Raw genomic sequence first — 22587 nt, 5'->3', positions numbered from 1 at the left:
CCTTTAGGGTGATCTTCTCACACAGCTATAGAAAATACTTGGATTTGGTTTTTGTGGGTCTTTTTTTTTTTTTTCAGTCTTCTTACCTTTGTTGTTGTTGGGAGATTATTTGTAATTCCAGACACCAGTCTGTAGTTGCCAGTAGTGATTCTGCTTTTATTTGCTGTGCTAACAATGTTCACCTAACTTTACTTCATCACTTAACCAGCAGGCTTTCATTATGTGCATCTTCATTTCTTCACTTAGAGCTGCCATATGTTCTTTCACATCCTTATGGTGATCAGCGTGGAGATGGCAATGACACTTATTAGTCTTCAGTGTAAACGTGAGTTGCACTTATAAGTGTGGCTGGACCTTTTCTTTTAAAAATGTGTTATGTCAAAAATGAACAAAAACCCTTCAATAGATCGAAGCTATTTATCTAGAAAATACAGTATCTTGTTCCATAACACATAGGTGCAGCCCTTACTTTGAGAATGTGATGCACCAGCCTATACGGTAGACTTCAAACCACGTCTGAGTATGGCTTTGAGATCCCTTGCAGGTGTTTGTATGACTTACCATCAATTATCAGAGCTAATGCGATTTGTAATGCAAGTGAGTCTTTCTTAATTGATACTGAGTTCAGGCCAAAATAACTCGGCCAGTTAGCCCCCCTAGAAATGCGTTCTAAGCAGTCAGTAGCTTCACAAATCTTTAAGATGTATTTTCTTTGTCTTTCCAGACCACACCCTTTTTGTGTGTTTTAAATCCATCGAATCATTTCTTTCTGTACCTTGCTCTCCAACAGCAAGGTTTAGGGGCAGATAGGGACGCACACGGTTTGCCAAGGCAGTTCTACGCTCTCCTTTATTTGATGTCCTCTGTTTGATTCCATCCTGCCATTCCTGTGCTCTGTTACTACACTTTTTGGTTCTGCTCCTCTCTCTCCATCTCTGTTCCCAGTCATCCAGGAAAGGGTGAAGGAATATTTTCTGCTCTTCATATTGAGGGGTGGAGATGAGATTTAAATTGTTGCTTGGGTCTAATCTGATTGAACAGACTACAGAGTTCAGAGCAGGACCCTGTTTGAAAAGGATGTTTGGTCCCTGCTGCATATTTTTATTCTGCTTCATTCCACTGTTTAATTTGTATCTTCTGGTGAGATTAGTACATTTATAGTAAAGAAAGCAGAGATTTTATTGCTGAAGCAGATATTAAGAGGCTTTATATTAAACCACTGAACAAGAGCTTTCTATTGGTGATACTGAGTAAAAATTATTAAAATAATCTCCTGCATCTTCAGAAGAAAGAAACCAAATTTCATGCTTCCATGCTTCTTAATTATTATGAAGTGATGTTTATACCTACAAGGGATTCATAAACCCACCAGTGGTGGTGGAATAATTCAGGGTGTTCTCAGTGGTCGTTACATCTGTCTGTGTCACTCTGCACGCTGATGTGACCAAACGGTTACTTCACGATTTCAGCCCAGTGTTTTCCTGGGAAAGTTGTAACTGTCATCCAGGTTACTGCAGAGTAAGAGGGGAAATGTTTCTCAAGTCTCGTGTGACTGAATTTCAGCTGCTGAGCTGGAGTGATAGCTGCTCTTTGAATGAACTAAGATTGCATGCTGAGAGAAGAGCCGGAGGAGACTATATATTTTTTTTTTTTTTTTTATAGTGTCCAAGGCCTCAGTTTTGGACCCGTAGCAGGAGGCATAGTGGGAACAAAAGCAGTTCCTAAAAACTGCGTGCCATGCCAAACCAAACAGGGCTCGGTGCTGCTTGTAGGCCTGGAGTCTTCCCGTAGCATCCTGGTGATGTAGCCAGCAGGGCCCTGCGTAGCATGGGCTGACTGCTGCTGAGCTGCCAAAACGGGCAGAGCGTGCTCCATCCTTCACTAAACTTACTGCAGGAGCAGTAATTGCCATCCTGACGGGGATCACCAGGGTGGGAATTTTGCACCTTTCACCACTCTGAAGAAAACATCGTCCTGTGTAGATCCATGAGTTCATTTCATCCCACCTCCCAGCATGGTGAGTCACCTTCATGGTGCTGTCCCTTTTGCACCAGAACGAGACCAAGGGTGGCTGTGAGTGTATAGCTGAAAACTCAGGGAGCTGACAGAGACACATATTTTCTAGCTGTAGGGCATGGGCTGGAGAAGATAATGTGCTCAGTGGAATTGTGAGGTGAGTTCAAAGCAGGAGGGGGCTATCGGTTGGTCTTGATTGAGATCTAATGCTACTAAGAAGCAATGGAAAAACAGGTCATTAATCAGTGCACAGCCTGGGGTCAGACAGTTCCGACTTGCTCTGGGGACATGTGCCTGCAACACTGGAGTCATCTGGAAGAATTTCCCGGAATGCTCTTTCATTTATTCCTGCCAACACACAGGTCGTTAATTAAAACCTTTCTTTAAAACCTGTTTATTTTAGCTTTGCTTGTGGGATCCAGGTTTGTTCTTTCAAATGACAGCAGTGTTTTAAGCCAAAGGAAAGTCGTAAGTTTGTAGGTAAGCTTTCCTGTTCCCGTACCAAGGAGGAAGCTCTCCAGAAGCTGACACCGGGCTGGGTAAGTTTATTCTGGAAACGGTGGGCTGAGGCTCAGGCATGTGTGGTACAGGGTAGGCAGCATTGTCGGGGTATGATTTCTTTATGTAGCTGTTTGGAGTTAATGAGCTGCTGTGCTACGTGTGGTGCCAGGAGCAAGGTAAGTCCCACACAAGTGCGTTAATCTTCCCGAGAAGTGGGTGAACGTCCCTGCCTGCACCAGTGCTGCCTGCCAAAGGCTGCCGTGAAGCACCCCCTGCTGACAGACCCTGGGACTTGGAGGAATGCAAACGGCTGCAAAACGAGGTTCTTCTCAGCTTAATGTACAGACTGCCAGTCTGGCTGTAGTTGTACAGGTGTGGAAGGGAGAGCCCAGAGCAGGAGGAGGCGTTGACTATATTGCGATGAAGATCTTTGTAAGCTGCTAACACAACAAAAATCAATAAGTGAGGGGCTGTAATAGTCTTTCATGTAGCTCTTTTTCAGCCAAACCACCTCACACAATAAGTAGGTGCTCTGCTGCTTGGGATCATGTCCCAGGGAATCCCCGGAGGGCTCCAGGTCAGCAGAGCTTTGCGTGTTGGCACTTAGAGCACATACTCCTTTTCTTAGTTCAGATTAGAATCAATTCAACCACAGAGAGTTTAACCTTGATTGCTGCAGTTATTTACAGAAAGAGAACATTGCTGCAGGCCAGCCCTCCTTACGTCTTCCTGGGAGACCTTGAGCTTTAGGTGTATCTCCAAACAATGGCAATGAATTGCAGAACAAGGAAGAAAGGGTTTAATAAACACTTCCAAGTCTGCAAGTTCTTAAAAAAAAAAAAAAAAAAAAAAAAAGCCTATACAAAGAGAATGTCCTGTGGTTGTGCTGGAAATGAGCCATGGTCCAAAGTCCTGCGTACAAGCACAATGAGGTGGCGCTGCTGTGGTAGGGCAGGGTTGTTACCGTGCTGTTACTGCACCTGCCCCCTGGCAGCGGGACGCCAGGCATAGCGGGAGGGCTGCACCTGTCAGCACGGAGCTGTGGGCAGGCAGTGGGTGCAACCCGCTGACCTTCACCCTCAGTCCTCCCCAGTCCCCTTCCAAAGCGTTCTCCCCAGGTTGTGCTGCCTGCTCCAAGGCCACAAATTCCTTGCAGCTGGGCATTATGCTTGCAGTGAGTGATTGCCCGCTTGGTTTCCTTTGCTGACCACAGATTTGCTGACCTTTGCTGGTGACTAATCGCCCTTTGCGGCAGCAATCAAAATAGCCTTTCACTTACTGCCGCTTTTGGAGGCTCCACATAGCCAGTGCTAACTGCGGGAGGGAAGGAGGTAGGTTGGAGCACCAACATTTGCACCCTGTTATCTCACTCTGCTCCAAGCAGGCCCAGAGCGCTCCGGGAGGCAGCACTAAGCTGCTGGGGCATTGCACGGAGGCAGTTAAAGATGAGGAAATTCTGTAGGCAGACCATGAAAGAAGGATTTTTTTTCCTGTATGAAAAGTGTGGCATCGTTTCGTGCTGTGTGCTCTGAAAAGTGCCTCGGGTGTTCCAGTTCCACTGGAGAGCAGTGTGTTTCTAGACTTCTCTGTGATTCCTGGGCATGGAATGATACTTCTGCCAGCGTGCAGGGATACAGTGATTTCTAGCACAACCAGTGACCCCAAAGGGTGTTGGTTACTGTTCTGCCTGCAGGAGATCCCCTCTGCAGTAGATTCTCCTGCTAAATTTGGGAATGTGGCTATGTTGTATCAGGTTTCCCACAGAAATCAAAGTTCATCGATTAACAAAAATAGTTTGGGGAAGGTATATGCAAGGGTTATTTTCCCCTTCCTGGGAGTTTCAGTGAAAATTGGATATCTGATCAATTTTAACCCAGTTCTTTATTTCTTTTAATGACTTTTCTTTTTTTCCCCTGTGAATAGCTGGCAGTGCTGCACTTCTGTCAGGATGCAGCAGATTTTCTAACTAGCAGATTTCAAGACAAAATGCTCTCCTTCTGGAATGATGGTGCCATATGGCTTGAAACGCAAAAGTGATCACCGCTAGAAATAGGAGCTTCATAGAAAGTCACCCAGAAGTTCAGTGTGTGTGTGTGTGCAGAGGACTTGATAGACCTTGATGCAGTTTTTGTTTCCTGGTACCAATGATAATACAGGTGTTTTATGGCTCTTCCTAGAGACTCGTGTTTGTGTTCACTCACAGGACTGCACAGGCTGTTTCACCACTAGATTATTCCCCTTATTCCAGGAGATTTTGGGATTTAGATTAACAGGTGTATCGGTCTGTCATGTCTGCTGATTCCTGCTGGGCTTGGCTGGATGGAAGACCCTCCAGACAAGCCCAGCATTCACCATACAGCCCAGGCAAGCTCCCATTAACCCCGGTGAGCGTGAAACAGCTCAGGTGCCTAAAATCTGGTGGGCTGAATCCAGCCTGTGCCGTTCCACACTTCCCTGCCTCTGGTGGGATGTGTAGCTATCTGCACAAGCAGTCTTTCCCAGCTTCCACGCAGAGTAAGACAGCTTCCCACTGGATAAACGTGGGAGGGACGTGGTGGTCCGTCTGGCCGCGTGTCCTGCTGGCTGGTAGTGAGCGGTGCCTTGAACCAGTGCTGTAGATGCTCTTCTGCTCAGGTCCTTATGGGTTATGACAAACTCTTCCAGAAGCATCGATGGAAAGTAAGTAGCCTTGCAAAAAGAGAGCAGGGTGGTAAAGAAAAGGAAAATGCCCAGAATTACTCAAACTTTTAACTTTATCTCGATGATTTTAAAAAGCAGGCAGTGGGGGCTGCTTCTGCAGTCCCTTTGGATGAGTGAGCTCTTTGTCTATTTTAGTAAGTTTCTAGGAGCTGACAGCTCTGATTTCTGGAGGATTTCTGGTGTCCTCAGTGCTAGCAAGCCCTGCCCAGCAAGAACCTGTTAATGTACCTGGTTCTAATCCTGCTTGGGGCATGTGGGGAGCAAGTCACATGGAGAGGTGCTCTAAAGGCAGTCAGGCCTGGTTTCGGTTGCTCAATTTGCATTTCTCTGTTACCAAACTGTGTTCTGGGTTTCAGCAAGCTTAGGAGGCACTGAATCTCTCCTCAGGACAAGCAGCAGATTGGTAGCCCTGCAGAATCTGGGACACCAGCACTGTGCTGAGGATTTGTTGTGATGCTGTGGGCTGCAACCTGCTTCAGATCTTGTGAGTGCTCAGCAGAATCTAATGCCAAATCCTGACTTTCTTCACGAGAGGCAAGATTTGTGGACACCACACAAAAATTAAGCCTCCTGCATGGATTATCTCCTCTATTCCAGTCTGTGCTCTCAAATTCTTTAATTTCTTCTCTGAGAGAGGAGGCAGAAGTGGAGCTGCTGGTTTGTGGGGTGAGATCCTGCTCCCACAAACCTGCTGGTGAAGAGCCAGGGTTTAATTCCCAGGAAACAGCAAATCTCCCATGAGCTTAGAGGAGCAATTTGCTGGCAATCTACAGGGGGCTTTTCCCTCTGGGTTGCTCTGACAACAAGCCCTTGGTAATGTGGCTTGCTAGATGGTCAATAGCATTTCACTACGTGGAGGAAAGCAGGCAGTTTTCAAGTGGGCAGACCTAAATGGAGAAAAAGTCCTGCTACTGCTACTCAGGAATTGCACAGAAGCTGCAGATCTGATCAGTGCCAAGGAACTGGCTGGTAACAGGATGCTGAACCAAGCAGGAGAAAAAAAAATCAAAACATTGGTAACTGAGCTTTCACATCCCTGTGACCAGGTACCAAACTGGGAATCTCAGGGTGGGGATAAGGTTGGCTGCTGGCATTGCTGCAGTTACCTCCCCAGGATTTTGCTCCTTACTTTGGATGGGGAAGAGAGGGGGTTACACTGTGCTGACTTTGACCCAAGTATTTAGCAGGCTGTCCTTAACCCCTCGTGCTCACCACCCATGCGTACCAGAGCACATGTCAGGCGGGCAGGCTCTGCCTGCTCTTTGGTGTGTCCTCAGCTTGTGTGTGTGTACTCAGAATGCTTGCGAAGGCAGCATCCATGTGTGCCCATAGCCTGGCAACACAAGTCTGCCCCTTCTCTCTGTGCAGTCACATTTGTGCCTAGTTTAGAGGTAGCAGTGTGCCAGACCAGGGTCTGTACAGGAGAGCACAAACAGTGGCATAGATCAGGTGTTAATATTCTGCATGTGCAGGTAACGGTGTGAACGCACAGGTGAGACTGGGGGTCCCATTCAGTTCCTACCTCTCCAAACTGTGTTGCAGGGTCCAGTGGAAAAGCGACTGTCCACTGCCAGCTGCTTGGAGGTGAACGCCTGGGAGGAGGTGCAGCCCGGCCTCCTCACGTGGGAGATGGTCAGCAGGGCCATCTGCGTGCAGGACAAAGACATAACAAGCAGCAGGTCGCTGCACAGTTTTGGTGATATAGGATGCCCAAGTTCTGTCAGAGGGTCAAATGCTGAGCTTGCTGGTTGCTGAAAAAGAACCAGGTGGGTGAAAAACGAGAGTGAGTCTGGAACATCTCCTGCCTTTTCCTTTCAGCATTCACTCCAAGAGACTTGCAGGTGTGGTGGTGCCAGGTAGAAGGGCTCATTGGAACAGAGAGATGTCTGAATTGATGGCTTTATTTTGGCTTACTTTAGCAAATAATAGGCGGGGGGTGATGTTTATCACTGAAACTGGAGCTGGCTAGTGCTTGAGATCACAGCTCTAATGGGTTGGACTGGCTTAGACTGTAAATCACGTTAGCAGCGCTAATAGCACAAAGTGACTGGTGTAGCAAACCCTCTGCTGCAGCAATAACCCGGCCCTGCTGGTTCTTTGAATCAGGCTGGTGCTGCTGCTCAGGGCTGGCTTGGTTATTAAAGCTCTTTCGCAGAAGTCACCTGGGCAGCTGCTTTGACTCAGCCACCGAAATGGCTGTTCTGTCACCCTCTCCCCTGCCATTCCCCAACCTGGCTTGGGCTCTTTTTATAGCCTGCTATAAAATTGTTTATTTTTGCACCTGTTTATAAAGGCTTTTCAGCCACAGGGGTCTCATGATGATGTTTTCATGGCTTCTGGAGCAGGGCTGCTCTGTTGTTGCTAGAAATAATTGCTGTTAATTAATTCTTTGCTGATTTTTCCTTGGCAAAGCATACTGAAATAAACAAATAAGTGAACAGCATGCTCTGTATCCTGATGTTGTGGGAGCTGTTACGAGGCATGCAGTGACATCCAAACGATCCCATCAGCAGCCAGAGGAAGGTTAGGACATGGTCTTCAACTTTCTATGGACAAAGTTAATTGGGGGGAGGCTCAATTACCATCTCCAGCTGTTCGGCAACTTCCTCCAGGCAATCATTTCTAATCTCTTTCTAGAGAAAAACCACAGCTTTGTTTCCATCTAATGCTTTATTCAAATCACAGCTGAACAATATTACAGAAAGTGATGTGGTCTCAGCTGTCTGAGCTGAAGGGGCAGCTGAAGGCAGCAGCCCGTGATACGAGACGGGCTCTTGGGGGCTGTAACTGTGCCCAGTTTCCTCTTTTCCTCTGTGCCCTTCTAAGATGGCTTGGCTTCTTTCTGATGACTCTGGCTCTGCTGCAGGGACTTCCAGGCCAGAAGCGATGTGCTGGGCTTCAGCTCCTTTCTCTCTGTCCCACAGTCCTGCCGATAGCTTCTCCAGCATCCTCTTTGCACTGGATGGGAGCACCTCCTAGTCCCCCAGAGGACACGGCAGCTGCCTTGGCCACTTCAGTCTCCACCCTGCGATGGGACATGGTGCAGTGCAGTCTCCTGACTGAACGTCTCCGAGCTGTTCCTGGAAGGATGAGCCATTCAGGCCAGGGAGAGATTAAGTTATTGGAATTGAGCAAAAGCAATTTCCATGATGAGTGTTTGCCCTGCGTTTTGCACGTCGGACCTGTCCCTGATTCAGGTTGAATTGATGATGGCCAGCTCTGACTGATCACGCTGCTTTTTCGTGGAGGAGCCGGTGCCCTGATGTGTGAATCTCTTCACGTGTGTGATGGCTTTCTCCATCTGGTTTTCCAGACCAAAGCCTTCTAATTCCTATAAATCAGGAATCATGCTAAAAGCAGTGGTGTAACAGGGGTGTAGGTGAATTATTGACTTCATTGATCTAACTTCATCTTCTCCGAGAGCATCATTAGGCAGCACAGCTCCCGTCAGGTGCATGGTAGCTGCTGTGGAGCCCATTCCCCCAGCTGCCCCCTTGATGTCCTATTTTACATTGTATGAAAGAGCAAAGGGATTTTTGTAGTGCGTTTTTTCTTGTGTTTAGATTTTCCTCTGTGCAGCAGACAGATGCAAATACCTGACATCCTGAAGCTTAGCAAGTACCCAGCTGCTCTCCAGGATGTCTCCTGGCTCCCAGCCACCCGTCAGTGGGACAGAGAATCCCATGTGACCCTGGTGAGGAACTTGCCCTTCTGTATATCGATTCCCAAACCAGCCTATTTCTGCAGTGAGCCCAGGTGGAGGGAAGAGCGCTGTCACACTGGAGGAAGAAACAGAAAGGGCCCGAGCACGTGATGGACAGGCTGAGAAAAGTGGTTGGGGTAACTTTCCTTTCTGTGGTGGCAGGGTTGCGAGAGCAGGTTGCAGCTCTGGGGCGTAGTCACGGATGCAGGGCAGGAAGAAACTGGCTGGTTTGTGATCAGTGGCTCTCACAGAAGCCTGAAAAATGGCGTCTAAGTAAATCAACAGACAAATGTTGCTCTGCAACTCCTTCCTGTCCTCTTTCCTTGTTTTTTCTCCCTTGACGAGGAGCTCAGTGGTCTGGCATGCACAGCCAGTAAATGATGGGAGTAGCAGGCTTCTTTTCATGTCAGTACCGCTGGGCTTTGCAACAGAGTTGGCCACTATGCAAATGTGGTGAAACCCTGATCTGCAAATCACTCCACAGCGAGGCACATTTAGAGCTGCAGGACGCCTTTTCCTCTTTGGGGCTGGTGCAGGTGCAGAGCAGCTCTGCAGATGTAGGGCTTAGGTCTTGTATTTGGGCAGCCTCACATAATTTTCCTTTACATTCTCCTCTTCTGTGGAATTAACACATCTGTGTGATCAACACATCTGAAAGAGGGAGCATGCTTTTCCCTGTCCTACACAAGGAGAAAAGACCACAGGAACCATAAAGCAATTTGGTCAAAATTAGAGCAAGCTGGTGTTGCTATCAGATTTTCAGTTCAAGGATTTTTAATTGCTGTGGTCTAAGCTCAGTACTGCATGGCATTCCTCCCTCCCAGGTGTAGCCACTCTTGATTTAACTCAATATTATTAAAAAAAAATAAATCTAGAATTACTTTTTTTTTTTTCTCCTTTTTTCTTTTGAACAGAAAACCATAGCACAACTGAAACTAGTTGCTTTACTGTGGGAGTGGTCAGTGCTATGGCTTGTTCACACAACCCCCAGCTGCAAGAGCAGATACTGCTACAACCGCTGCTGTAGTGTCAAGGAAGCGTGAGGGACCCGGGCTGGTGTTTCTGCTGCTCCAGAGTTTTGCTTGAATGCGGTTACAGTGGCATGAATTATTGATATTTCTGTTAGGGTTTGCTGTTCGCACAAGAATTTTTAATGTTTCCCCACATTGCGCTGTGAATGCACTCCCAGGTCATGTAAGGGACTGAGTTTAATATCCTTGTGTTCGAGTGATTGTGGCATTGATTTCGCAGTTTCAGGGCTGGGGCTGCAAAATTAACTGAATGCCAGTGTAAACAGCCCTCTGGTAACAACGCAGGGCAATCCCGGGGTGAAAGGAGCTGATACAGAGGGGCAAAGAGAAGGTAATTTGGGGATTGTTAGTGAATTTTCAGGGTGTCACCACAAAGATGATGAAAAGGTTTCCAGGAATTCTTGAGCATCTCTTCCCCTGCCCTCACAGTTCAGCATTTGTAGAGGCTGCCCTGGCTGCCACCGTGCTCAGCACCTGGAGAGATGCCATTAATAACGTCTGTTTCTAAGACAACAACCTTGCAACTTAGAAAAGCCCAGCTAAAAGTGTGGGTGTTTATAAACAGACATTTTACACACAAATGTGCATGTATTTATGTGTAAATATACGTATATGTGTGTATAGCTATAAAAATGATGTCAGACTTAAGAAGTCACTCAGCAGTGGAGAGTCAGAAACCATCTGAACGAGGATGATACACTGGCAGTGACAATTGGTCTCTGGAGGGTATGGCCAGGGGCTGTGTAAGAACTGGGAGAAAATTCATTAAGCACTCCCTGACAAGCTGTACCCACAGGGAAGTCATGGGGAAAAGCTCGGATGAGGTGTTGGATCCTACAGGGAGCAGTCTGCCGTGGACCTGCCTGAGCTGAGGTGCCACCAGCCTCCCAGGAGCCTGCCAGCACCACCACAGAGCTCTGGAAATGCACTGGTATGTGAGATTGAATCGAGCCCTTGATTTCCAACTAAACAGAAGTTTCTCCTCCATCCTGGCTGGTTTGGTCCTGTTCCAGCTTTTCTCCCTCTCCGTGCCCCCTCCACCCACCTGTGCTGTTTGGTTCCCAGCTGCAAGTCTGGAGTAGGATTCTCACCGTTGTGTTTGTGCCAGGGGAACTGGGAATCATTTGGGGCCTTGGAGCTGTGGATGACCATGGCTTGATCTGTGCTGGCCCCACTCTGCACTGCCACTGCTCAGCCCGTCCTTTATGAACCGCTCCCTTCTCATCGCTGACAACAGGCTCTGTTATGTTTGATTTTATTACAAGATATAAATTTCTGTCTGCAGCCCTGGTTTCCAGCACGCAGAGAGGGATTGCCTAGCAACCAGGAGAACAAAAAATTAAGAGAATCAATAAGACTTAATGGAAAGCTAAACAGAGACTTTAAAACCAATCTCCCTCCCAGCCCCTGCCCCTGGTAAGTTCATAATGACTTGCAGCATCCCAGCTGCTGCACGAGGGATTCAGCAAGTGCCTGTGCTGGAAACGCCAGAGGAATGGGGCTGAAGTGCAAATGAAAACCTCACCTCCTGGCTTGGATTTAGGTAGAGCTCTGCTCCTGTAAGCATTTACACCAGGCAGTAGTCCCACAAATTTGAATATAACGGGGTTTTGGAGGATTAGGGCTGTGATTCTGTGCTGGAGCCAGTTGGACTGGTGTAAGTCCCCGGCAGGTGTTAGTGGCAGTGCTGCTCCAGGTATTATGGGCAGGGAGGGTGAAGGCAAGGTCGCCTCTGGGCACACCAGCTGGTTGCTGCGGCTGAAAACCTCAACAAAAGGACTCAGAGTGGGATTACGCCTTTGGTTAGCATGGGAACGAGTTTCCAGATGTCATCAGCCTACACGTGTACAGGCAGCAAGCGGCAGCGCAGCGCAGAGCGCCACACAGCCGGCGAGGAGCAGCCTGACGTCAGCGTGGAACAATCAGAAATTAACTCGGTTACGGCCGCTCGCCTGATGGCACAAATGCAAAGGTCACTTAGGAAAACGTATTCCAGACAACGGGGGCATTGTAAATGTATCAGGCCGTGGTTTTGCCCCTGTGTAAGGGTGTATGCTGGTTTCTTTGCACAAAGTGTTCTTGGGAACCTGCGGCCCTGCTCACATCCGCGTATGTTGGCAGGATCGGTGGTGGTTCGGGAGTGGAAGGGTTCCAGGAGCTGCAGGGAGCCGCCTCCTACTGGCCCTTGTGCCTTTGGCCCTGTAGGCAGCAAGACTGGTGCTGTGCAAGAGGTGCCCTGCTCTTCTTGAGGAAGCAGAGGTGGACAGTTTGAATGGGGGGCTCGCTCCACAAGACCCAAACCATTTGTATAACCAGAGCTGCATTTACCATGAATAAGTCGAAGCAGCATAACAGATACCTGCAGCCTGTGTTTGAGAGGACGGATTCTGCAGGGGTCTTTCTCCAGACACAGCCCTGACCCCCTCCTCTTGGCAGATTTCCCACATCACCACCTTGAGTTACCCTTAGGGGCAAAATGGGGGCCAGGAACATTTGCCCGTAGGCCAGGTGAGGAGCAGCAGAGGTGGCAGTCCTCGGTCCCAACACAGCTGTGGTGCCCCTGCCCCAGGTGGTGTCAGGGTGCCCTCACCCCAGTGCTCCCTGGGCACCAAGGATTGGGGTGCAAGGTGTTGGGGGACTCTTGGAGCATGGTCCTGAGATACACGGAGAGGAAAAAGGCGGTGATGTCCTTTTGGAGTGCAGCACAGCCAGGGGAACCCCAGCTGCGCTCAAGCAGCGAAGGGCAGGACTCCGGGAACCCCCAGGCGGTGAGGTGGGAGGGGGACACCCAAAAATTCCTCCGGAGGCGGAGGGCGGCCGAGATGGGGACACGAGGGGGAAGTCGGAGGGGTTCGGGTGGGGTTGGGGCGCGGAGCCCCGACGGCGAGCGACCGCTGGAGGTCGCGGGCGAGCGGCTCGGAGAAGGGGGGAGAGGCGAGAGGCGGATCCGGCTACCGAGCCGGGCGCGGAGGCTGCGGGGCGGGGAGGCTGGAGCCTCCCGGGGGCTGGGAGCCGCCGGCCTGCCCCTCGCTCGGGGCCGCATGGAGCAGCAGCAGCAGCCCCGGCAGCCCCTCGCCATGAAGCTCGCCTAAAAGAAGCCTCGGCGGAGCCTTCCCCTCCCCTCCACCCTCCGCAGCCCCCCCATGGCGAAGGAGAGGAGCAGGAAGGCGCTGGGCGAGCTGCTCCAGCGGCCGGGCAACGCGGCGTGCGCCGACTGCACCGCACCCGGTAAGGGCACCGGGGGGGCGTGGGGACGTCTGGGGGGCTCCGAGCCCCTGCTCCGGGGTCCTGCAGACCCGCAGCCAGCCCTACACACGCACCCGTAGCGGGGGGAGCAGAGACATCGCCGCTCCCGCACAGCAGCAGCCTTTGCCCGCAGTGCCCCCCCCCGCCGCTGGGCTCGGTAAAGCTGGGGGCTGCGGGACCTGCCCGGGAGAAGGGGCTTGGAAATCGCGGAGCAGGTGAATTCTCCTTCCCCGGCCTGTTTTTTTTTTTTTTTTCTTTTTTCTTTTTTTTATATATCGTTATGTATTTTAGTCGCCGCATGGTAACAGCTAAACGTGCGTTAGGTTGGGCAGGGTGGCTCTGAAAGGTGTAGGGATGGGATGTCCTTTTCAACCTCCATCACTCCATAGGCAAAAAAAATAATAAATCCTGCTTCAGCCAAATTACTGATACAGATTTCTATGGGTTTCCAAGCTCACTTGGAGCCCACCATCCAGCTCCCACTGTCACCAGCGGTTTCAGGTCCCCAGCCTGCATCTCAGGAAGCTGCAGCACACTTTCAGACGCGTTGTGGCTGGAGAGGACAAAGAACTTTCTGCATGGTGTGAACTGCTTTGCAGTGCTGCGCCGCCTGCTCTGCTCCCACCCATCGGCTGTAGCAGCCCCCCTCTTGGGTGTCGTGCTGAGCACAGCTTGGGCTCGCCACATAAGTGGCTCCCTAAATTGTCCCTTCCTGGAGGACACTTGGGCTCGATGGGATAATTCTTCCCTGTCCTGTGTGATATGAAGCCTCTCTGCAAAATGGGAAGTTCCTCAGCATCAGCAGAATAGGGATGAAGCTGTAGGTCAGTGAGATAGCTCATGCTGGGGAAGTGTGGTTGTTAAAAGACTAAATGGGCTGGTGAAACAACAAAGCTGTGTTTTGCTTTTGGGGACACCTGTGTGCAGAGATACCTTGGTGAAACTTGGAGAGGAGAATGTGGGCCAGAGTCTTTTGTAACACGAGGTGTGCTACATTAATAGCATTCAGCCTCTTTGAACTGTGGCAGCATTACTTCCCTGGGACTGGACCTCTGTTCTGAAACCCAATTTCTTTAATTATCGCTGTGCTTCGGTACCTTTGGCAAATAAGAGCTAGCAGTGGTGCTGTAATGTGCTCGTCTGCCCAGGAGGGACAATAAATACGAGATGCCCTGGGTTATTTAATGTCAGATGCATAACTTGTGTCTGTAGGTAATATATAAAATATTCAGGCTGGGGCCAGTTGCTTGTCCTGGGCAGGTGAGGCAGGCCAGGGCTTTCTGAGTCTGGGTAGGAGGTGATGTGGGACAGGTGTCTGGAGAGCCTCCAGAATGGGGTGTAAGCGTGGCCTTCACTGAGAGGTGGGACACACAGAGAGAAAAAGGTGAGAGCTGGTACTGGATGGACAGCTGGAGAGAGAAAAGTACCAAAGCAGAGGAAATAAAGTGAGAATGAAAGAAGAGGAGGGTGGAGAATGAACAGGAGATGCAGAAGCATGTAGTACTCCTGTGCTCCTACATGTCGTCATACTGCTGATGTGGTGCACCTGCGGGGAAGCGAAAGGTCAGGATCCCTGGTTAATCATGATTGCTTCCAGGTGGGTGTGTGCCTTCCCTGAAATCCTGAGGTGCTTCAGGAGCCATGATGAGAGGTAGCCATTTAGCTCAGGGATACAGATAACAAAGGATAGGATGGGTTAGAAATAAACCAGGTGAAAATTCTTTGTTAGTTTAATTCATGTATTTGGAAACTAGCTGGGTTTTCTTTTGCTCTTGGAAATGTTTGTTTCAGAAATCTGCCAGTCAGTGGAAGTTTTTCCCTCCCTGCTGTTAAAAAAAGGTTTGTCTTTTGTTCCTGAGCCTCACCCAGGTGCCAAAACAGTAGCCACAGCCCTGGAGTGAGGGCTTGTCCCAGGCACTGTAGGCTCACATAACAAAACCGCGAGTTCCTGATGCAGAAGAGATTGCAGCTGGGCACTGTTGTGACTAAGCTGTGACCATGCAAAAAATCAACCCCCAGGACGTACAGGGAATGTCAGGGAGGCAGCACCTTTTCTCCTAGGCTGTGGAAGGAGCTTTGTCCTCTGCAGGTCGTCACCTAGCTGGATTGTTGGTGAGCTCCAGGCAAAGTCTCACGATTGCCTGGCTCTGGGCCAGCATTTGCCACTTAGGTTATTCCAGCTGAGGATGATTTAAGTGGCCAAGTCCTAGAACCAAGGCTACTTGTGTGGCAAGTCTCGAGTGGCATTGAGTCTGATGCTCGGGAAGGTCGGATCCATGCTCTCTGTCTTTCCCCGGACCAGCATGTGGGCCGGCAGGAAAATCTGTTGTGCAAAAGCAGAGCTTCCGAGGCGTTCTCCCAGATGAGATTTTGAGGGCATGTCTCAGGTAGGGGGAACAGGCTTACAGTGCTCTGGCCGTGACAGCTGGGAATGCTGTGAGGATGCTGAAGCAGAGACTGATAATGAGCACGGCAAAAAAGAAAAAAAAATCACTGTGGCTACATTTCATGCTTGCAGTTCTTGTTTTATTTTAAGGGTTCTTAGTTTTTTATTAATTGCTGCTTTGCAGAACCTTAATTTTCAGTGAAAGGTGTTTCTGAATAAAAAAAAATCAGTTGCAGAAATGTCATCCATCCGTAAGGAGTAATGAGATTGCATTAGCTACATCTTTGAAACTGAACTGTGGGGCAGGAGCCACAGCAGTAGGGTTATGGGGTGTGGGGTGCCCTGCCCTTACACTCCCCTGAAGTCAGGGTCCCAGATGTCGTTTTGTGCCGTGTTTGTTTTGGTGGGTTCCAAGACATGCTTCCACCGTGCAGACAGCATGGGAAATGCAGCCTTAAGTGCAAACTGAGTGATCGCCCTGAATTGCTGGTGTGTAATGGCTCTCGATGTATTAGAATAATCTTTTTTTCTTCAAGACTAATGTGGCAGTTCGGTGCTTTTTTTCCCCCCTAAATGATTCTTTGTCTCAGGCAATCTTTCCACACGTCACGAGAGCGATGGTTATCTCAGGGCATAACAAGACCTTAAGTATTTCTCCCTTTACTCCATTTTTCTCTAACTTACGGTTGTGTTTCCACTAAGCGAGAATCATTTTACGTTGTGGGGGACAGTGAGGCTCTGATGACAGAAGTGGAAATCCCATCAAACTAATCCTGCAGTTTAAACCCCTCCAGCAGTTTACGTGGCTTTTTTTTTTTTTCTCTTTAATTATTATTTTCATCTTTCTTATTTGGGATGAATTACTGGGGACATGGACCCTGGAAGGAGTAAGGGAAACATCAGCTTTTCGGTGCATGGGGCTTAGGTGAGGTGAAACCGAGAAGGAACAGAGGGTGAGTGATAGAAGCGAGCCTTATATCAGAGGGCTTTTGTGCTGCAAAACACAGTGGATTTGGTATTTTGGTGTAGTGGTATATATAAAAGCCTGAGGGTGGGTGGTGTGCAGCTGAGGGTTTATAAACACCTTCCTGCAGCCCCAGCATCATTTTGTTTCTAAACCAGGTGAAGCTTTTCCAATCCCTTGCTTTCATGAAATAAGGGCGGTGATTTGAGGAAAACCCACGAGTGCCAGGCATGGCGTGATCCCTCCTGGGTTAAGGAGGGCACTGAGAAGATTTGATCTCGAACCTCTCCATCCTGTATCCGCTCCCCAGTCCTAAGAACACAGATCTGGAAGGCAGGTGACTGAGTCATCGGGTCCTGTCTCGTACTGTCATCCTCAGTGACATCTCATCCCTCCGTGGAGTGATGGGGCTCTGCTGTGGAGCTCGTTCTCTCTTTTTGCCCCCACCACCTCCCACTGGAAAGCTGTTCCAGAGCTTTGCTGCTCTAATGGCGTGAAACGGTCTTTTCATTTTCAAGCTAAAAGTGGAAACTTGTTCCCGCACCTCCATTGTCCTTCAACTTAAAGAGTTCTTTCTCTTCCCAAGAATTTAGCAGCTCTTCTCCCTTGGCATAAACAGAGTGGAGGGAAAGAAGGGGGGGAAAAAAAATCCTGTGGTCATTGTATTTAGCCACGTTCTGCAGGGAAAGAGAACGTTTTCAGACAAAGGATGTGTAACGTGATGGTGCTGTCTGTCCTTTCCCGATGCCCAGGCTTGCAGCAGTGCTGTGGGTTGCAGGCAGCAAGCAGAGGGGGCTGCTGAGACCTGACAGCTGAATCGAAAGACCTTGGCAACTTTAGTGCCTTCACTGAAAAATGTTCCTACTTAACGGGGAGTGTTGGTGGGAGGCTGTTTGGCTTCAGTTTTAATGTCTTTTATTGTTATTTTTAAACATGCATGACCAGGGTCTGTTTATTAACCTCCTAATCCTTTCCCAAAGTAAATAGCAACAGAACTTCAGTGCTGAACGTGGGCTTCTCCTGGTGTTTAGCAAATCAGCAGCAGCCGAGTGGCAAGCAGAAAGGGCTTCGCTTGCATTGACTGCACTAAAACCCCAGTGATTACATCTTCCCTTATAGGACACGAGTTACCTTTCTTGTGCAGGGTGAAACGAGGTTTTGCCTACCTGCATGGGTTCTCTTTTCCCTTTGGTGAGTCTTTATCACCTCAAACAGGGGAAGGAGGTCAGAAATACGTGTGGAAGCTCCATCCCAGTAACAGACTGGCTCCATCTCAGCTGGTGTAGCTGGGATGCAGCCCCACAGCTTTTGGCCCAAGGCACCATTCGCGTGCTGCAGCCAGTGGTGTGAGCTAGAGGATGAGTTTCTGGGGCGCTGCAGTGCGTTGGCCACGTTCTTGCGGATGTTTGTCTTGGTCAGTGCTGGTGCAATAACTGGCTTCAGACAAAAAGTGGAGAGGGGACATGTGGGTGAATTTTGTGAGTCAGTTCTTGTTCTTGCCTCATGGTTATTTTGGGCCTATTACTTCTCTACTTCATGTGGCTTTTACTCAGGTTGATGGCATTTAGGGCTTTTCAAACTGGAACCTTGTTTTTATAGCCAGGGTACTGGAAAGTTTGATTGAAAAAAATATATGCCACTGCCATCCCACCTCCTGTCTTCTCTACTCTCCTTTTGGTTTGCATAAATTATCTTATCTTGGTTCTCGTTTATTATTTTGGGGGTTCAGCCCTAGTTTTTTCCTCTGTGGGTCATTCTTACACTTAGTAACGTTGAGTTGAAGCTGCAGAGTTCATTTGCTGTATGCTGGTTTTTCCTGGGGCCTGTGGTGGCCCCAGGAGGCTGGTTGGGGAAGTTAATTTCTGAATTTAGCTGCATTGCCCAAGTGTTTCAGTTTTGCTTTGGATGCTTCTCTAATCTCTGCCTGTGCCTTCCCTTTCAGATGAACAAGATATAAAAATGTCACCCCAATGTCCTTATTGTGACTTTAGTTTAGCTTTATCTATTTATTGTTTTTAAATGAAGTTGTATCACGTTTTTATTTTTAAAGTCATTATAATGGATTTACAAGTGACCAAAAATCTCTACCGCTTTGTGCAGCGAAAGCTTTCTAGAGCAAGCATTGGTCATTCTGGAGCAATGATGCTGAGGGATAAAAGACTTTCTGCACTTAAAAGACTTCATTTGGTTTAATGTTCCCTTTGCTCCTTGTTAGTCTTTATTCCTTTTGGCTTGGCATAATGGAATAAAGTCATTTGTGTGGAACTTAGGAATGCCAGAGAGTTTTCATTAGGCTTCGCTGCTGTTTGCTTGACACTCTGGAGGCTTAGAAAAAATCATCTTTTTTGGGTAGGGCCCAAGCGGTGACTAGTGCACCAAAATGGCAATATATCATAATCTGGAAGAGTGAGGAGTGCGTGGCAGTGGCTGCATTTTCTGGATCAAAACAAAAAAAGTGGCTTAAATAAAGTTACTGAAATCCCCGGGTGTCCAGGGTGCTCCAGCTATCGAGGTGTCTAGCAGCAAGGTGATCTTCAGGTGGCTGCAAAGACTCCACTGCTCACACTACATCTGCTGATGGTCACTGCTCTGCAGAAGCATCTCTCCACTGGCCATGCTGCAGGGAAAGTCAGTTCCCTTAACCTAAAAGGTGCCAACAGTTTTTCCCCCAAACTTCCTTTCCCAGTTGTATAAAGACATGGATTTAGTCAGATGCTTGATAAAATGTTGTCTCAGAGTCTACTTAAAAGTCACTTTTAAGGGTTGAAGCCTGCAAATATTCAAAAGTTAGAGATCTCTGTCATTATCTGCCATAAGCTGAGGGTTTTTTCATGTCTTTGGTGCTGGAGAGCAGAAACAAAGGCAGACAGGCAGTGATGTGCTTTGGGGAAGGCTGTAGCTGCTGCGTGCTTTACAAAGGACTTTAAAGAAGCATCCCTGCAGACCTGGGCACGCACCCTGGCCAGCTGCCTGGGGCTCTACCATCAGCTTCTGCAGATCTGTGGGTGCAGTGGCTTTGTAGCTGGATTTCTCTGAAAACTGTGTCACAAGCACGCGGGACAGGCTGTGGGGCATGAGTGCGAGGGGGAAGTGGCCTTGGCAGAGACCTCTGGAAGATGGAGAAAAGGGAATCCTCCAGCCTCCTTCCTGCCTTAGGGGCAGCACAGTGATGCAGAGTCACAGGGATGCACCAGCCTGGGGGCTTGTGTGAGCCATAATCCCCTGGCTTCTTCAGACAGCTAGAAATTTGCTAAGAAATTATTTTACCAGTGACACTTTGGAGAGATTTCCCTTGGTAGATCAGTTGATTTGGGGACTTCACTACTTAGTGTTTTTTTTTTTTTTTCAAGGGGTCTAACTTAATACCGGAGGCTTTTCAAAGCAAGCCACAAACAGCCAAGTGTGTACAACTCTTACATCTCCCCCACCCCACATCCCCTTGCTGCATGATTTTTGGATTGAAGAGTTATATTTGGATTGAAGAGTTATATATTGTTACAGCACATAGAACAACAAACAGGAAGTTGCTATTAGTGTACAGCAGCAGCACAAACTGCCCGGTGTCAGGTTCGGTAAGTGCAGTTAAATGTGCAGCTCTTCTGTGGTGCTCCCCTATGTGCACTGTTAGTGATGCTGCCGTTTGGTGGAAACGGAGCTCGGTAAGAGAAGAAATGTTGTAAGAAAGGTGACCAGGAGGAAGGTGTGGTTTTATCGAATGAGCTGAGATTATCCCTTCTAAGAGTTGGGTCTTGACACCACTGGTCCTGTGGTCTCCGTCTGTTTTCTGAACATGCATATGTGCTCCTGTGTATAGCCCAGCTCTTGCTTTCTTAATTAAACACAGCTTGATATTGCATGGATATAAGTTCAAGATTCTGGCCTAAAGAAAATACTGTTGGTATTAGGAAAATGCTGCACAGCCCCATTTGTGGATGAAACTCACTGCTTAAGGTGCTGTTTGGCCATGTTGAGAAGATGTGGCTTGGGTACAAGTTGGCTCAGCGTCCTTCAGACCTGACATCACCTCTGTCTGAGCCCAGGGATATTTTTACAGGGTGTTCCTTCACCCAAACAGATTCTCACGCCCTGTCTTGAGGAATATGTGATGTCTCCTAGTCCCGTAGCACGCATCAGTGCAGGTGGTGGAGGGCTTACTTCTTTGAGAGGACTTGGAAACATGAAGCTGCAGACAGTATAAAGAAATCTACCTACGTGCCGAAGATAAAACTGTTAACGTAAAACAAGTGTTGAAGCTCCTGATTAAATCCCACAGAAGCCAATGCATGCTTTGATACACGTTTCCCTCAGACAGGTGCTGCTGCAATCAGGTATCAGTGCTCTGGGAAGGCTTGAAGTGTGATTATTGTGTAGCAGCGTGGCTGAGCACATGGTACTGCTGACGGCGTTAGCTCCTGACTCACAGACTTGGCTACTGCCACCTCCTCTTCCTCACTGCTGCTGTCATTTGCTGCTCCGTGGTCACCCCATCCCACAGACCCTCTCGCCATCCCTCATGCCTGATCCCTCTCTGCTGCTATCAGACCTTTCCCATGGCCATTTTGACCCTCTCCGCTTGCTGCAGCATGACTTCAGCAGGCTTTGGGTAGGACTATGTTTGAAGATAGAACTATAACTCATGGCTAGAGATGGGGACATTGTGATGAGCTCGATGTGCTCCTTTTTTGCCTATTTCTTTGTTTCTTCTTACAACTGAACCAGCTTTTGGGTTTGTAAAGCAGCTCCTGGACTGCCATGGGACAGTGGTGCAGCAGTGTATAAGATTCTTGTTGCAACCCTGTAATTCTGTAACTGGCAGCAACCTTTGTAATTGGGGTGGATGTCTCCTGAGTGCTTCTTTTGTGATGAGAGTCAGCCCCAGGTGAGCATCCAGGGGTCTGGGCTGATGGCACACAGCACCCTCTGCCCTCGCTGCTATTGCTGGATGCTGGTAGCACTTGGTTCCTGCTGCTGTATGCTGAGGTTGACTTGCACGTTTTTTTTATTTGCCACGCTTCAGCTGTAGTGTTTGGAGTCTTGCACGAGGATGGGAGGCCACATGAAATACTAAAAAGCACCTTTATATCTGGCCACTAGTCCCCTGTGATGTGGCTGCTGGCTCTGTGGGACTTGCAGCAACTTGGGAATTTGGTCTCCTCTCCAGGGTGGACACCCAGCTGCGTTCTGTGGGGCTGCTCACTTAGCTCATGATTTTATAGCTAAACATGACCAGGGAACTGGATTTGTCCCCTCCGTGGTGTGCTGGGGTCTGGTGGCCGTCCCCACAGGCAGGGGCTGCCCACCCAGGAGAGCTGTGGTGCCCCGTGCCACCCCAATCCCTGTCCCTGCTGCACTGACACGGCCAGGCCGTACCCATGTGTGAAGAGAACGTGCCATCCCCCTGCTGTTATACATAACTGCTGCTCCGTGAGGAGCAAATGTTCAGCGAATTACTGTGGGGAAATAAACGACTGCTGGTGGTTTGTGAGGCAGCAAGGCCTGCCCTCGTTGCTCGGGGGCGGCCTAGGCCTGGGCGGCCCCCAGGCCCCTGCTGCTGTGGGGAGGCTGAGGCGAGCGGCCCGCGCTGGGAGCAGATCTCCACAGGGAGGAGGCGGAGGAGCCAGCAGCGGTTGTGTGATGGATTTGTGGCTCGCTTGGCGACTTGTCAGGGAGCTTTTTCTTCTGGGGTGCAGCTGGAGTGGCAGGCGCTGACATTTGCCGGTCGGGGTTCAGACAAAGAGGCCTGTATTGGCCTTATTGGTGCTGAGGGACGACGCTGGATGCGTCCTGCCCTCCGCCGCTTCATGTCTACGTTTTGGGCACTGCCTCTGGAGGCTGGCAGCAGCTCTCCTGAGGAGGAATTTGGAGACGAGGGACGTGTGTTTCAAGTGCTTTGTGTGAGACGTCAGCTCAGGGCTGTAAACAGCTCAGAGAAAGCACAGAGCCGCCACCAGCAGCCTTTTTCCATTAAGGCGAGGGCTGGAAACCCTCCTGGCTCAGAGGCCTTTTCTGCTGTGCAGCCACAACTGTGGGAGGAAAGTCT

The 22587-nt window shown here is 49.2% G+C and overlaps 1 protein-coding gene across 1 annotated transcript in view; it reads left to right on the top strand.

Moving 5' to 3' along the window:
- Positions 1 to 13094: 13094 nt before the first annotated feature.
- Positions 13095 to 22587, top strand: part of ADAP1 (ArfGAP with dual PH domains 1) — a gene marked incomplete at its 5' end in the record, with an annotated part of 54944 nt that continues 45451 nt past the window's right edge. The window contains one exon of the mRNA XM_084295990.1: positions 13095 to 13179. Coding sequence (XP_084152116.1) covers positions 13095 to 13179 — 85 coding nt within the window. The remainder of the gene's footprint in view (positions 13180 to 22587) is intronic.

This window comes from Netta rufina, assembly GCF_964035555.1.
Source record: "Netta rufina genome assembly, chromosome: 15".
In the NCBI taxonomy this organism is placed as follows: domain Eukaryota; kingdom Metazoa; phylum Chordata; class Aves; order Anseriformes; family Anatidae; genus Netta; species Netta rufina.
The sequence above is the reverse complement of the archived record's forward strand: the minus strand, read 5'-3'. Positions and strand labels throughout refer to the sequence as shown.